Here is a 14,521-nt window from a genome sequence, read left to right on the forward strand (position 1 = left end):
CACTTAAATGGTGCATAACCCATAGTAGAATTTCAGCCTACAATCTTATTCTGCTGATTTATCAGGCTCCTTTACTCACACTGAGTAGTAGTTTTCTTTAGTATAGCTCCATTTAAATCAATGGCACTATTGCAAGGCAAGATATCACTAAGCACGAGCAAGGGAGGCAGAATGAAAGCATTGTGTGATTATTACTTTGGAACAATTTCCTTACTCTGAAAATTTGATTTCAAGTGAATAACATCTGGAGTTGTTGGATCTGGAGACTGAAATACCTTTCATTTTAAATCAGGAAAAGTGTAAAGGATTAGATATTAGATTTTTAATCTGTAACTGATTCACCTTGACAACGAGTGAAGACTTCTCTGGAGAGAGAGGTAGAAACACCGCGTGAGCCCTGCAGTTATGCATAATTAACAAAGTGAAAAAACAAGATGCTTCTTGACTTGCAAGCTCTCCGTTATCAGAAATCTAGATCCTCCACTCTTTCATTCTAGTCAATTCACTTGGCAAAGTAAACACTGACAAACACCTTGAGATAAATATTGAAAAGTAACTGTCATAATTGAAATAATTAATTCTTCCTTTCTTCACTCTTTAAACAGGATTTGTATGGACGATTGCAGTCATTGTTGGGTTGCCCATGCTGTACGTTCAGACTCTGGAGGTAAATGCCAGTCACCCATACATGGAAGAGAATGCTCATCTGAAAACTGCTACCCAGTGTTATTGTTAGGGTATGCCCACCTGCAATAAAACATCCAGGGCTGGCCCGTGTCACCTGATGCGTGCTGGTGGGGCTCGGGTTGTAGGGCTATGAAATTGTAATGTAGACATTCAGGCTTGGGCTGGATATGTCTACACTGCAGCACCTGTAGGCATACAGAGCTAGCTTTCATCTAGCTGGTTTAAATAACAATAACAGTAAAGCCATAGCAGCCTGGGCTAGCTGCTCGAATACACACCCTGGTGGGCTTGTATAGTCCGTCCTGCCATTGTTCCACTGCTATGTTATTCGACCTAGATAGATCAAAGCTAGCTTAGATATGTCTACACGCACTGCAATCATGCCTCTGATTGCAGTGCAGATAGGCCCTATGGATCCTTGTGCAATAGTCTGATGGCTTAACTCACAAAATTATTTGTCTGAAATCTTGTCACTAAGAAGCTTATGACAATAGGATTGGCAGGCAGTATATGTAGCACTGTTATCAGATAGAGGGGCCTGATTCTCCTCTCCTGCCAGTTTTATACCAGAGTAATCCCAGTGACTTCAGTGGAGTTACTCACGATTTACACTGATGTGAGAGGAGAATCAGGCCCAGAATGAATAGTAAAATTTTTGAGGGGGAAATTAGCAGGTAATTTCAAAGAATGATACTTCTACTGGATGTCAGTCAAGCCACCAGTGCCCACAGTTTGTCCCTGACAGTGACTTTAATCACAGTTAATTGGGGTGTCTGAGTACAAAACAACTGAGAATTCCTCTCCTTCCCCTCCTTTCCAGTGTGTCATTGTAGAAGTGGGAATTATCCATGCCCAGTGGCACTGCGCATTGCTGTTCTATATGACAAGCAGAAGTAATACGCTTTATGATATCAGGACTTAAAATCTTGTTCTGCACTAGATTTAATACAGCTTAGACAACTGGCCAGGTCCCCTGCAGTCATATATCAGTATAGCTTCGTTGTCTTAAATGGAGCTTCACCAATCTACACCAGCCAGTCCCCTAGCTCTGTTCTTCTAGTGTGAATCCGGAGCAGCTCCGAGGCTTTGACCCCAGCCTAACTGAGATCAAAAACTGTCCAAGTCCAGTTAAATCCTTATGGCAAATGTCAAGTGTGTAAAACTAGTGAGTTTTCATAGAGGTGATGAATCAGTGAGCAGATGTTTGGGTCAAATGGACGCTGTTACATTAGTTACATGCATAAAACATAATGGGAAAATAATCCTATTATCAGACAGAGAGAACTATATCTCAGCCATGCAGCTTCACTTATGCTCCATACTTATGCCCATGGACCAGTGCCAATTTACAGCAGATGATGAGCTGACCCAGAGTAATTTATTTGTCATTTAAATGCCCTGTTAGGAGAAGAGCTTTGTGTATGTTCAAAAGCACATCTCTTTGACCAACAGAAGTTGGGCCAATAAAAGATAATACCTCACTCACCTTGTCTCTACTACAAGAATTAATTTTACAGATCTGAGAGCTTATTTAAATACCTTCCTGCCAGTAGCCTTTAAAAAAGAAGGTATTTACGTTTTCCAGTCAGACAGTAAGGATGGGCATGAAAGAGTGATTAACTCCCATTCCCTCTGCAAAGCCAGTTTCTCTGCTGCATTTTGCATTGTTCCCTCTGCCTTTTTATAAGCATCCTATCCTGGCAATTAGGGGCTTCTTAAGCAGTAGCACATCAGTTTGTAAAGCAGCATCCTCACTGATAAACCATGTCATTCATTTTCCACTTTACATGGTAATCAATATATGCCAACTGCCAGGCCTGTCTGAGTTTTATCTCACTATAACTCTACAGCAGACAGAACTATAAAACAGCTACTCTAGTTCGTAACAGAAACTTCCAAGACGCAGTAAGTAAAATTAAGTAGGGAGCTGGCAGAACTAAACTATTGCTGTATTCATCAAAGGGTGCCATGCAGGGGATGTGACATCTAGAGCAGGGGAGACAGGGAAGGCAAGGTTCCTGGGTCTATTTGCTGGTTCTTCTTGTGACTTTGAGCAAATCATTTGGCCCTGAAAATGATTCAAGGGCTGGAAAAAAAATACCTTCCAGCAAGAGACTTAAGGAGCTCCATCTGTTCAGTTTATGAACAAACTCAAGAGTTGACTTGATTACAGTGTATAAATACCGACACTATAGGGCTCTTTAATCTAGTGGAGAATGGCATAGGTAGAACAAGAATCAATGGCTGAAAGCTGAAGGCAGACAAATTCAAATTAGAAATAAGGCACATATTTTTAACAGTGCATGTGAATAACCATTGGAACAAATGGAAAAGGTTCAAAAAAAGGGCAACAAAGATGCTCAAGGGTATGGAATGGCTTCCATACAAGGAGAGACTAAAAAGATTGAGGCTGTTCAGTTCAGAAAAGAGAGGGGCAGATTAAAAAGTCTATAAAATTATGACTGTTGCTGAGAAAGTGAATAGGGAAATTTTATTTAACCTTCACATAAACACAAGAACTAGGGTCACCCAATGAAATTAATAGGCAGCACACTGAAAACAAATAATAGGAAGTACTTTTTCACACAACACACAATTAACACCTATGGAACTCACTGTCTGGGGGGATGTTATGATGGCCAAAAGCATAACTGGGTTCAAAAAAGAACTAGATAAATCCACAAATGACAGATCCATCAATGGCTATCAGTCAAGATGGTCAAGGATGTAACTTCATGTTCGAGGAGACCATAAACCTCTGATTGCCAGAAGCCAGGAGGGGAAGACAGGGATGGATTTCTCCAAACTGCCCTGCTCTCTACACTTCCCCTGAAGTTTCACTGCCAGAGACAGGATACTAGTGGACCATTGGTATGACCCTGTATGTCAGTTCTTATGTACAGTGACAATTTATATATAAGCAACAAAAATATTTTAAATCTTGGTGTTTCTGGTTTGGGTTCAAATTTTAAGGTGTTGTTCTATCTACCTACCTACCTAGCTTGGGGTTTTATACCACAGCCCATCACCATGGTATCTGAACATCTACGTAAAATCAATAGCAATAGCAAAGTCCTCAGTGTACTACATAGAGTTTCTGGGACTCCTCCCCACTTCCTGGCTCTTTGTTGGTTTTAGATTTGATTCGTTTCCCCTTTTTTTATTTTTGGCAGCACTGTGTGATTCTTGTTCACATTGATGATTATTTTCTCTGCCACTCTCTATCTGATGCATTGATCATCTCCTGTAAGTCTCTGATCTTGTATCTTTCTCCACTCCACCCTCCCGCCCTTAGGTAAAATATGACTTTCTCTATAATATTCATCACGTCTGCTGCCTGGAGTCCTGGCATAGCACTGAGCTGCGCCAAGCCTACGCAATCTTTATCCTGGTGGCCTTGTTTCTGGTCCCACTCACTGCCATGCTGATGCTCTACTCCTGGATAGGATACGAGCTGTGGATCAAGAAACGGATTGGAGACTCTTCGGTGCTGAATGCCCTGAGTCACCACGAAATGGCTAAAATAACGAGGTGGGTGGCCGCCTGTCTGACTGGCTTTAAATGGCACAGAGACAGGGTATGTCTACACTACCCGCTGGATCGGTGGGCAGTGATCGATCCAGTGGGGATCGATTTATCACATCTGGTCTAGACATGATAAATCGACCCTCGAGCGCTCTCCCGTCAACTCCTGTACTCCAGCACCGTGAGAGGTGCAGGCAGAATCGACGGGGGAGCAGCAGCAGTCGACTCACTGTGGTGAAGACACCGTGGTAAGTAGACCTAAATACATTTACTTCAGCTATGTTATTCACATAGTTGAAGTTGCGTAACTTAGATTGATTCCCTCCACCCCCTCTCTCAGTGTAGACCAGGGCATAGGGTTGCCAACTTTGGTTGGATGAATTCCTGGTTTCATCACATAGCATTATCTTTAATTAAAGATTCATCTTTAATACCTAGAGACTCCAGGACAATCCTGGAGGCTTGGGAGTCCTAGACCAGAGGAGAAGCATTGTAGCTTAAGCATGCATGCGACAACTAGTAGGCAATGTTGGCAAGTGGTTAGAAGAGAGGACTAGTCGTCTGGACTCCTGGGTTCTATTAATTGTTCTGCCATTGACTTACTGTAGAACCTTGGGCAAGTCCTGTAGGGCTGATCCAACACACACTGAAGTCAATAAGAACTCTTCCCATTGACTTCAGTAAGTGCAGGATCAGACCTTTCATTCACGTAGTACCTAGAAGCCCCATTCCTGGGCCAGGACCCTGTTGTGCTAGGTGCTGTACAAACAAAGAACAAAAAAGAGCTCACAATCTAAGGAGTCTCTCTATGGTTCAGTTTCTCTCTCCATTGCATAGGCCCTGCCACTTAACTCCCATGGCTGTTGGGAAGCTCAGCCCAAAGAACCTTCCCCAGAATTTCGGCTGCCGTTTGTACCACACCTGTGAAATTCTTTCAGGAGGTCAGATTCCCACTCCCACCCTTTTCCTAGGAGACCTACAGAGTGATGCTCAAAGGGAGAGGCATGAAAGTAGCACAGGCAAATGGAGAGCATATAGTCGTGGGCACTACTAGTGGGCACTGATGCACCATGGAGGCCTATTCAGCTAACCCTGAAGAAACACAGGTAGAAGCAAAGAGCTGCCAGAGGGAGGGAGGAAGTTTGGAGTATCCCAAGAAGGAACTATCCAGAGCCTGGGAAGCCTCTAGGGATTCAGCAATTCTGTTAAGGCCCAAATAAACACCATATCCTGATTCTCCTCCAACACCCATTTTGCATCAGTGTAACTCCATTCACTTCCGTGGGCACCCTCCAGATTTACATCAGAGTCAGTGAGAGCAGAATTGGGCCTCTGAGCTTTCTGGGTGCTTATCCAACTGGAAGCAAAGCTGCAAACCTTTCAGGCATTATCCAACCTCTCTAGAAAATATATCAATTTCCTGGCAAATGAAAAAATGTTAAGCAGGCAGGTATAACGGTCATAAAGTGGTTGTGATGCAGTCAGAAGAATTTCCATACTAGTAGAACAGTGGTCAATCTACTTCAGATTTCTGACTCTGACAGTGGCCAGTATTAGCTGCTTCAGAGGCCTTGTGGCAATGAGTCCCACAGGTTAATTTTGCACTGTGTAGAAAAAAGTGTTTCCTTTTGTCAGATTGCTGGGAGGGAGGGTTATTTGCCACCTTTCAATTTCATTGACCATCCTCTTGTCCTTTTATTGGGAATGTAAATGCTTTACAGTGAATGCTTTTTATTCTCCTAGCATTAAAAAAAATAAAAAAATAAAAAATAAAAATACTGAGTCTATTTCTCTCAGTACAAATGATCAGGTGCTGAATTTCTGCTTGCCTCCTGCTATAAATGTCTCCTTGTCAGCTCTTGCTCTCTGTCTCAAATGGCTTCCTCCAGGAAGAAGAAACGAGCCGTGATGATGATGGTTATTGTAGTGCTGTTCTTCGCTGCATGCTGGGCACCTTTTCACGTTGTCCACATGTTGTTTGAATACAGTGAGTAGATATCAATTGAACTGATAAAAGACTGTGTGTGTGTGTGTGAGAGAGAGAGAGAGAGAGAGATCCTAAAAGTCCTGAAATGACCAATAAAAATAAAACAAGAGACATTCCCTGAGAGAGTAGCTCTGCTGCCATTTCAGAATAGTCCATTAGCAGCAATATATACTTAGCTCTTCTAGTCATTCTTCATAACTGCATTGCTTAAACCCCTTAATTTTTTTCCTTAATGATCTTCTCTGAACTCTTGTCTGTCTGTCCATATCTTTCTGATACTGCATTGTCCAGAACTAACTGCAGTATTGCAGGCATTGGGGATGATAGCTAAGGGCTAGTGTACACAAGGAAACTATTCTGCAAAAACTATTCCCAAATAATTCCCTATAAGGACACTATATTATGGAATCACTTTATTCCAGTGTAATTATTCTGGAATAAAATCCCTTTAGGCTCAAGAGAAGGAGCTATCAAGTCTCTTAATGGAGTAATGACAGCTGGGAGGCTACTGCCCAAGGCTCTAAGCTGCGTGCCAGGTTAGAGCTAAGCTGTGTGAACTGAGGGGTTCCCTGACTGCAAACACATGGCTAGGATATGGGCAGCAGACTATGTGTGTTGGAGCAGAAAGCCTGGGTATGGAGTTGTGAATGTGGCTCTGAGAGGGAGCAGTGAGACAGAGCTTCTTGGGCACAGAGTTCATTAAAGTGGCAGACTTGGGACTTTCTGAGCAAGGAAACTGTCTACTGTTGTCTCAGAGTGGCAGCCGTGTTAGCCTGTATCCGCAAAAAGAACAAGATTACTTGTAGCACCTTAGAGACTAACAAATTTCCAGGGAGATAGGACTTTGTATACATTTTTTGTAAATAAACCAGACACCAAGAGTATACCTGACTTGCAGTAGCAATTTCTCATCCTAATGGAAACAATCCTGCAAAGTCCTGAACTTTAGCTAACAGCCTGGGCCAGAGGGGAAACACTATTATCTAAATTGAGTAGAATGCCTGATCCATTTGTTTTTGCCAGGCAAAAAGCACCCACTGTTTTGGAGTTACCTGTATTACTCCTTGTATTTAGACATGAGCTTGAACCAAAAACCTAATTCCAAATAGTCTTATACTCTTTGAGTGGGCTGAAATCTAAATCCATTTGCATATGTTCCTGTTTCTATAATGGGCGGGACCCATACACTGAAGCCAAGATCAAACCAGATCCAAATTTTACAGCTTGGGTGCAACTCCAGTTATTTCATAGGGGAGGTCTCCAGCCAGAGTGGCCTTTTTCGTCTCTTAAATAAAAACAATAATACTTCTATGGCTAAGGACTAAATACACCAATTATACCCACATAGTCTAACTTTTCAGCAGAACTCAACATAAGAATTGAATACAGTGGATGAATGAATATGATGGCTCATTTCTGCTCACAGGTCCACCATCCTAAATCCAAAGTAATTTCCTCTTCTCACACCCCTGCAACCAGTGGAGTTATTCTGGCTTTGTGCTGACGAGAATGAAATCTGAATCTGGCTCAGGTTTACAAGTAATTGAAAGCAGTAAATTGCAGAACAACAAGCCAGATGGTGTAAATCAGTGTAGCTGTACTGAAGACAATGCAGCTATGCCAAGAGAGGAGGAACTGGCCTGATATTTGCCAAACTTGTCTTTCTGCATGCACAGCTGAGTTCTCCTTCCATCCCCTTGGGAATGTTGAACATTATAAAAGAGAAGATTCTCAAATAGCCAGCAAAAGAGACAGCCTTGCCTCAGTACAGCATGTAATTCACTGATTAGTGCAATGTGACCATAGACAGCTCCTCAAAATCCTGCCAACTCAGCAAGGTCTCACTCCACACATGAATGATCAGAACATCAACTGACAGCCTCTATTACACAAAAATCATTCCAATTCATAAATGCAGCCTATCTCCATATATAAAAAAGGATATTTAGGCACATCAGTCAGTCTGTGGCAGCAAGGCAGCGATGGGTGTTTTGTAACAATACCCATACATGCTGTGTTATTAAAGTTATTTGAAAAAGTGGCTTGAACTTAGGGATGGAAGCTAGGGAGTCTCCTACAGTCTAATACTAGATCTACCACTGATTCACTGCATAACCCTAGTCAAGTTCTGCAACTTCTCTGCCTCATTTTCTCCAGCTGTAATACTGTGATAACATTTTCCCATTGTAAGCAGGGCTGGCTTTAGGAAGTGCGGGGCCCAATTCGAACACTTTCGGCGGGGCCCTGGCAGGGATGACTTAAAAAGAAAAAAGTGTAAAAAAAAGCCTTTCATTTCTTCCATGTATTATTTACTTTCCATAACTATATAAATAATAACATTGTATATTATGTACATTGCATCATATATGCTGTTGATTGGTTATTAATGACTGCCATTTCACATGTGTGGGTCCCCGCCACTCCCTGGGGGCGTGCACATGTGTGGGTTCCCGCTGCTTCCTGCCCCCCTCATTGAAGCAGGTGTGCAGGGTTACTGGCCTGGGAACTGCAGGGCAGCAGTGGACATGGGGCTGGTTCGAGGCAGGGCAGGGGCTGACTGGAGGTAGGGTCTGGCTGCAGGCAGGGCAAGGGGTGTGGGGCTGGCTGGAGACAAGGGAGTGTGAGGCAGGCTGGCTTCAGGCAGGGCCACAAGGGGGTGCAGCAGGAGCTGGCAGGGCTGGAGACAGGACTATGGGACTGGCTGGCTTCACGCAGGGGGGTGCAGCAGGGGCTGGCTGGAGACAGGGCAGGGCGGGCAGTGCAGGGCTGGTGCGGGCAGGGGTGTGTGGCAGGGGTTGGCTGGAGACAGGGCAGGGGGTTTGGTAGGGGCTGGCTGTGGGCAGGGGGTGCAGAGCTGGCTGCAGGCAGCAGGGGGCAGGGCTGGTGCGGGCAGGGCAGGGGGTGCAGCAGAGGCAGCTGGAGCCCCAGCCCTTTAAATAGCCTCCAAGCCCCCTGCTATCCCAGGGCTCTGGGGGCTATTTAAAGGGCCCGAGACTCGCCTGCTTCTACCCCACCCCGGACCTTTTAAATAGCCGTGGGAGCCCTGGGGAATGCATGGGGGCGGCGGGGCTCCGGCAGCTATTTAAAGGACCAGGGTGGCAGAGGCAGCTGGAGCCCTGGCCTTTTAAATAGCCCCCAGAGCCCCCTGCTACCCCAGGGCTCTGGGGGCTATTTAAAGGGCCCAGAGCTCCAGCCCGGGTCACAGGGCTTGTGGTGCTCCAGCCAGAGCTCCAGCCGGGGCCGCAGGGCTTGTTGCGCTCCGGCCAGAGCTCCAGCCAGGAAAGCGGGGCCGTGGGGCTTGCTGCGCTCTGGTCAGAGCTCCAGCTGAGAGAGCGGAGCTGTGGGGCAGCCACGCTCCCGCCGGCACTTTGGTCAGGGGAGCGGGGCCATGGAAGACCCCGGAGCAGACCGCAGCCGGGGTAAGTAAAAAAATTTAAAAGGCGCCTAAAGCGCGGGGCCCTCTTAGGCGCGGGGCCCGATTCCCAGGAATTGGGCGAATCGGCCTAAAGCCGGCCCTGATTGTAAGTGGGGTGTTGTGAAGATTAACTGGGGTAAAATTAACACTATGCAGACAAGCAGCACAGTCCTATTTTGAGGGATTCAGTGGGACTTCAATAGAGCATAGGTCAGCTCTTAACAGCCCTGCCATAAACACTCCCTGGAAGGTCCAGTTGCGATGCAAGTAGTGTTGTGATCAAGGGGAAAAAAGCAACATTTCCCAATTTAGGCCTCAATATGTTTGTCTGGGCCTATAATCAGTTTCCCAGTTCTCTTCAAATACCAGCATTCCCCACCTCAGCCCAGTACAGACATGGGGCCTGATCCTGTCAACCTTTACTCAAATGAGAAGCTCAGCTAGTGTCAATGGGACTCTAGCCCTTGTTGGTACATCACCTCTCCTAAAAACTATGTGGCCCATTCTCAACAGTTGACAAGAAGGGGTGAATATCAGCAGAGGGAAAATTACTTTTAGTAGCGCTAATGAGGCCAATTCAGAGTGGATATGGCCCATTCCCTACAGTTGACAAGAGCTTCTGAGTATCAACAGAGGAAAAATTATTTTTTGTAGTGACCCGGCCACTCCAAGTCTTTATTCAGGCCTAATTTGATGGTGTCAAGCTTGCAAATTAATTCCATTTCTGCAGTTTCATGTTGGAGTCTGTTTTTGAAGGTTTTTGTTGTTGAAGAATGGCCACTTTTAAGTCTGTTATTGAATGTCCAGGGAGATTGAAATGCTTTCCTACTGGCTTTTGAATGTTACAATTCTTGATGTCTGATTTGTGTCCATGTATTGTTTTGTGTAGAGATTGTCCAGTTTGGGCAATGTACATGGCAGAGGGCATTGCTAGCACATGATGGCATATATCACATTGGTAGAATAAAACGAGAAACTGCAGAACTGGAATTAATTTGCAAACTTGACACCATCAAATTAGGCCTGAATAAAGACTGGAAGTGATTGGGTCACTACGAAAAATAATTTTCCCTGTGTAGCGAGGTGGCTACTCGCTCCAGCCCTAACAGGGTTAAAACCAGCCCTGGGAAAGGGCTGGGAGAACAGCCCAGGCTGAGTGGGAAGTAGGCTCAGCTGGGGCCATGCCCCAATCACAGCCCAGCTGGCCCTATAAAGGTTTGAGAAGGTTGGCCAAAGGGATTTCCTGCGACTGTGGGGCCTATTTCTGCTCCTCCATCCATTCACTCATCCGGGCAGAGTTCCTCTGGGCGGTGTCCACTGGCTCCCTTGATGCCTTCGAGGAGCAGTGGGCGTTGTCCAGGGTTCTCTGCTCGGTGTCCCCATCAGGTTTCCTTTGTTTAGCCCTGTGACCTCACTCCCGATCCTGTTTTTTTCATTAGTTGTCCCATGGAATTAGTTGGTGTCACAGACCTGTGGATCCTCCCCTTAGGTGGGGGGAGGTCCTTTAGAAGTGGGCGGGCTTTGCCCACCCACCTCCTGGATACCAATAGGACCAGACTGTACCCCACTTGTCTGGGTCTGTAAAATATATATATATATATATTTTGAGCCAGGAGCTCAAGCAGATAATCTCTCTCTGCTTTCGGAGAAAGAAAGGCCTGGCTGCAGGGAGCTTAACCAAGTCCCTAGAGTGGATCAGGACTGGGGAAAGGCCAAGTGAGCCGGGGAGCTCCGGCCTAGGAAAGCCCCAGGCTGCAGGCCTAGGGTAAGGCCAATGAGGCACTTGGGTTGCAGGAGGCAGCCCCCCGGGTAGGCAAGGCAGAGGCAGCAGGTCCAGACCCTCCTTGCCTGTGATGAGTGGCTAATACACACTGCAGTCTGCCTCAGTGAATGGGGGCTAAGTGGTGACTGGCAGTAGCCAAGACTGAGGTGAGGTGGGGATAGGGAGTGGGGGTTCCCCTGGGAGGGAAGACCCTGAGATTGGGGCACTGGGGTCCTGGGAGGGACACAGGGCCAGCAGTAAGGCGGATCACTGGCCTCCAGAGGGTGCTCTGATGGCTGGAGAGCTAATTCCTGACAGACCAGCAGGAGGTGCCGCAGGGGTGAGTCCACATGCTTACACCCTCCATGTATCTGATGAAGTGGGTTTTAGCCCTCGAAAGCTTATGCCCAAATAAATTTGTTATTCTCTAAGATGCCACAAGGACTCCTCATTGTTTTTATCGATACAGACTAACATGGTTACCCCTCTGAAACATGACTAAACAAAGGTGGGGTTTTTTGTACAAAGTGTCTGCTTCCCGTTCAATTTGTCACAAAAAAAAACCCTGTCAATTTTCTGTGAAAAATGTTGACAAAAAAACTATTATTTAAAAAAAAAATGCCACTGGTGCAGAGGAAATATTTACCAACTAGCTCTAATCAAAATGCTGAAATAATAGTACAGCTGCAGGCACAAATAAGAGCAGTAATGAGGGAGAAGAAAAGGATTCTTGCCAGTATTCTTGCCAACAAGTTAAAGTAGTATGGGCTGGATGAGTGGACTATAAAGTGGATACAAAGCTGGCTAGATTGTTGGGCTCAACAGGTAGTGATCAACGGCTCGATGTCTAGTTGGCAGCCAGTATCAAGCGGAGTGCCCCAGGAGTCGGTCCTGGGGCTGTTTTTGTTCAACATCTTTATTAATAAACTGAATGAAGGAATGGGTTGCACCATCAGCAAGTTCGCAGATAACACTAAACTGGGAGAAGTGGTAGATACGCTGGAGGGTAGAGATAGGGTCCAGAGTGACTTAGACAAATTGGAGGATTGGGTCAAAAGAAATCTGATGAGGTTCAACAAGGACAAGTGCAAAGTCCTGCACTTAGGACGGAGGAATCCCATGCACTGCTACAGACTAGGGACCGAGTGGCTAGGCAGCAGTTCTGCAGAAAAGGACCTGGGGATTACACTGGATGAGAAGCTGGATATGAGTCAACAGTGTGCCCTTGTTGCCAAGAAGGCTAACGGCATATCGGGCTGCATTAGCAGGAGCATTGCCAGCAGATTGAGTGAAGTGATTATTCTCCTCTATTCAGCACTGGTGAGGTCACATCTAGAGTATTGCATCCAGTTTTGGGGGCCCCACTACAGAAAGGATGTGAATAAATTGAAGAGAGTCCAACAAAAATGATCAGGGTGCTGGAGCACATGACTTACGAGGAGAGGCTGAGGGAACTGGGCTTATTTAGTCTGCAGAAGAGAAGAGTGAGGAGGGATTTGATAGCAGCCTTCAACTACCTGAATGGGGGTTCCAAAGAGGATGAAGCTCAGCTGTTCTCAGTGGTGGCAGATGACAGAACAAGGAGCAATGGACTCAGGTTGCAGTGGGGGAGGTTTAGGTTGGATATTAGGAAACACTATTTCACTCGGAGGGTGGTGAAGCACTGGAATGGGTTCCCTAGGGAGGTAGTGGAATCTCCTTCCTTAGAGGTTTTTAAGGCCCTGCTTGACAAAGCCCTGGCTGGGATGATTTAATTGGGGTTGGTCCTGCTTTGAGCCAGGGGTTGGACTAGATGACCTCCTGAGGTCTCTTCCAACCCTGATCTTCTATAAGTCTATGAACTGGGGAGACAGGTAGTCACAGGGGTGTAAGATTTGAAAAGGGATGAACTGGAGAGAGGTTGAATGGCTATTCCAGATTGCAGGAACTGCAGGGAAGGTTGCCTCATTGCAGGTGAAATTAACCTCAGTGAAGAGGCCTTTTTAATCTCTCAAGTCCTGTCTGTAAGTACTGAATAGGCCTCAGGCTGGCCTCTTGCACAGGGTGAGCTTCAACCTACTTGCAGTGGGAGCATGTCGAAGGACTGGAGAGGAGGCTGGTGAATGATAAGGCAAGGGAGCATGTAGTGTAACAGACAGAAAGATGTGGTTTTAATAACTAAGACCCTCCGGTTCTTTCTAATCCATTCCCTTGCTCCCCAGATAACCTGGAGGAAAGCTACGATGACGTCACCATAAAGATAATCTTCGCCATCGTCCAGGCTGTCGGGTTCTTTAACTCTTTCAACAACCCCGTGGTCTACACATTTATGAACGAGAACTTCAAGAAGAGCTTCGTGGCTATTCTCTTCTGCAGCTTGCGGAGCTCTGAGCCAGCCGACACGCAGGAGAGCCAGAAGCTGGAAAAGGCCAAAATGAAACCCTCACCGTGTTGCATCAGGAAGGAGGGCAGAAGCTTGCACAGCCACCTGAGTGCAGAGAACCTGGAACTGAGACTCTGTGAGCGGGTGCCGTCCGCAAAGCTGGAGTCAGTGCTTTCAGTGGCTGTCATTACCTACCCCCTGGTGAGTGCCCATAAGGAGATACTGCCCAGTGGACAGTCAGCATGATCGCTACTGACTTCAACTACACACTGTGCTTCATGGACCAAAATAACTTTACTTTAGGGAGCAGAATCCAGTATGCAGCTCGGAGCAGTATCCAGTTCAATGAGAACAAGCAACACTGAGTGCTTTACTATTTCCAGTGTTCTGTTCAGTCATTGGTTTCTATATTTCACTCTAATTTCTGGCTGCGCAACTCGCCAACTCAAATGTAACCTGTGGAATATGGGACCAGGTATGGATGGGTTTCAGAGGATAAAAGGCTGCCAGTGTTCCAAATGGATGGGGAGAGAGGGAGGTAGAATGTTCCTTTTTTAATTATTATTTTATTCATCTCCCTTCTTGAGCTGATGGTTCCATTTTCCCTGTGCAGCCCAAAGAAATCAGGTTAATTGGGGCTGGATCAACAAGGCGTTGAGCACCTTTGGCTCCTTGTCTTTAGTAGGTGTTGAAAGTGCTTTGCACCTTGCAGGATCAGACACACACCCCTGTAAATTAGAAGCTGGAAATGCATGAACCATGGAAACCTAGTTTTAGGAACCA

The 14,521-nt window shown here is 45.9% G+C and overlaps 1 protein-coding gene across 2 annotated transcripts in view; it reads left to right on the plus strand.

The window, feature by feature from the left end:
• LOC127044875 (pyroglutamylated RF-amide peptide receptor-like) overlaps nucleotides 1-14,265 on the plus strand; it is a 111,117-nt gene extending 96,852 nt beyond the window's left edge. For both annotated transcript variants that reach the window (XM_050940118.1, XM_050940119.1), the window contains 4 exons: nucleotides 606-667; nucleotides 3,983-4,218; nucleotides 6,102-6,199; nucleotides 13,578-14,265. In XM_050940118.1, the coding sequence (XP_050796075.1) occupies nucleotides 606-667; nucleotides 3,983-4,218; nucleotides 6,102-6,199; nucleotides 13,578-13,984 (803 nt within the window). In that variant the 3' untranslated portion in view covers nucleotides 13,985-14,265. The remainder of the gene's footprint in view (nucleotides 1-605; nucleotides 668-3,982; nucleotides 4,219-6,101; nucleotides 6,200-13,577) is intronic.
• Nucleotides 14,266-14,521: the final 256 nt, after the last annotated feature.

The sequence above is a fragment of the Gopherus flavomarginatus genome, chromosome 2 (genome assembly GCF_025201925.1).
Source record: "Gopherus flavomarginatus isolate rGopFla2 chromosome 2, rGopFla2.mat.asm, whole genome shotgun sequence".
Taxonomy (NCBI): Eukaryota; Metazoa; Chordata; order Testudines; family Testudinidae; genus Gopherus; species Gopherus flavomarginatus.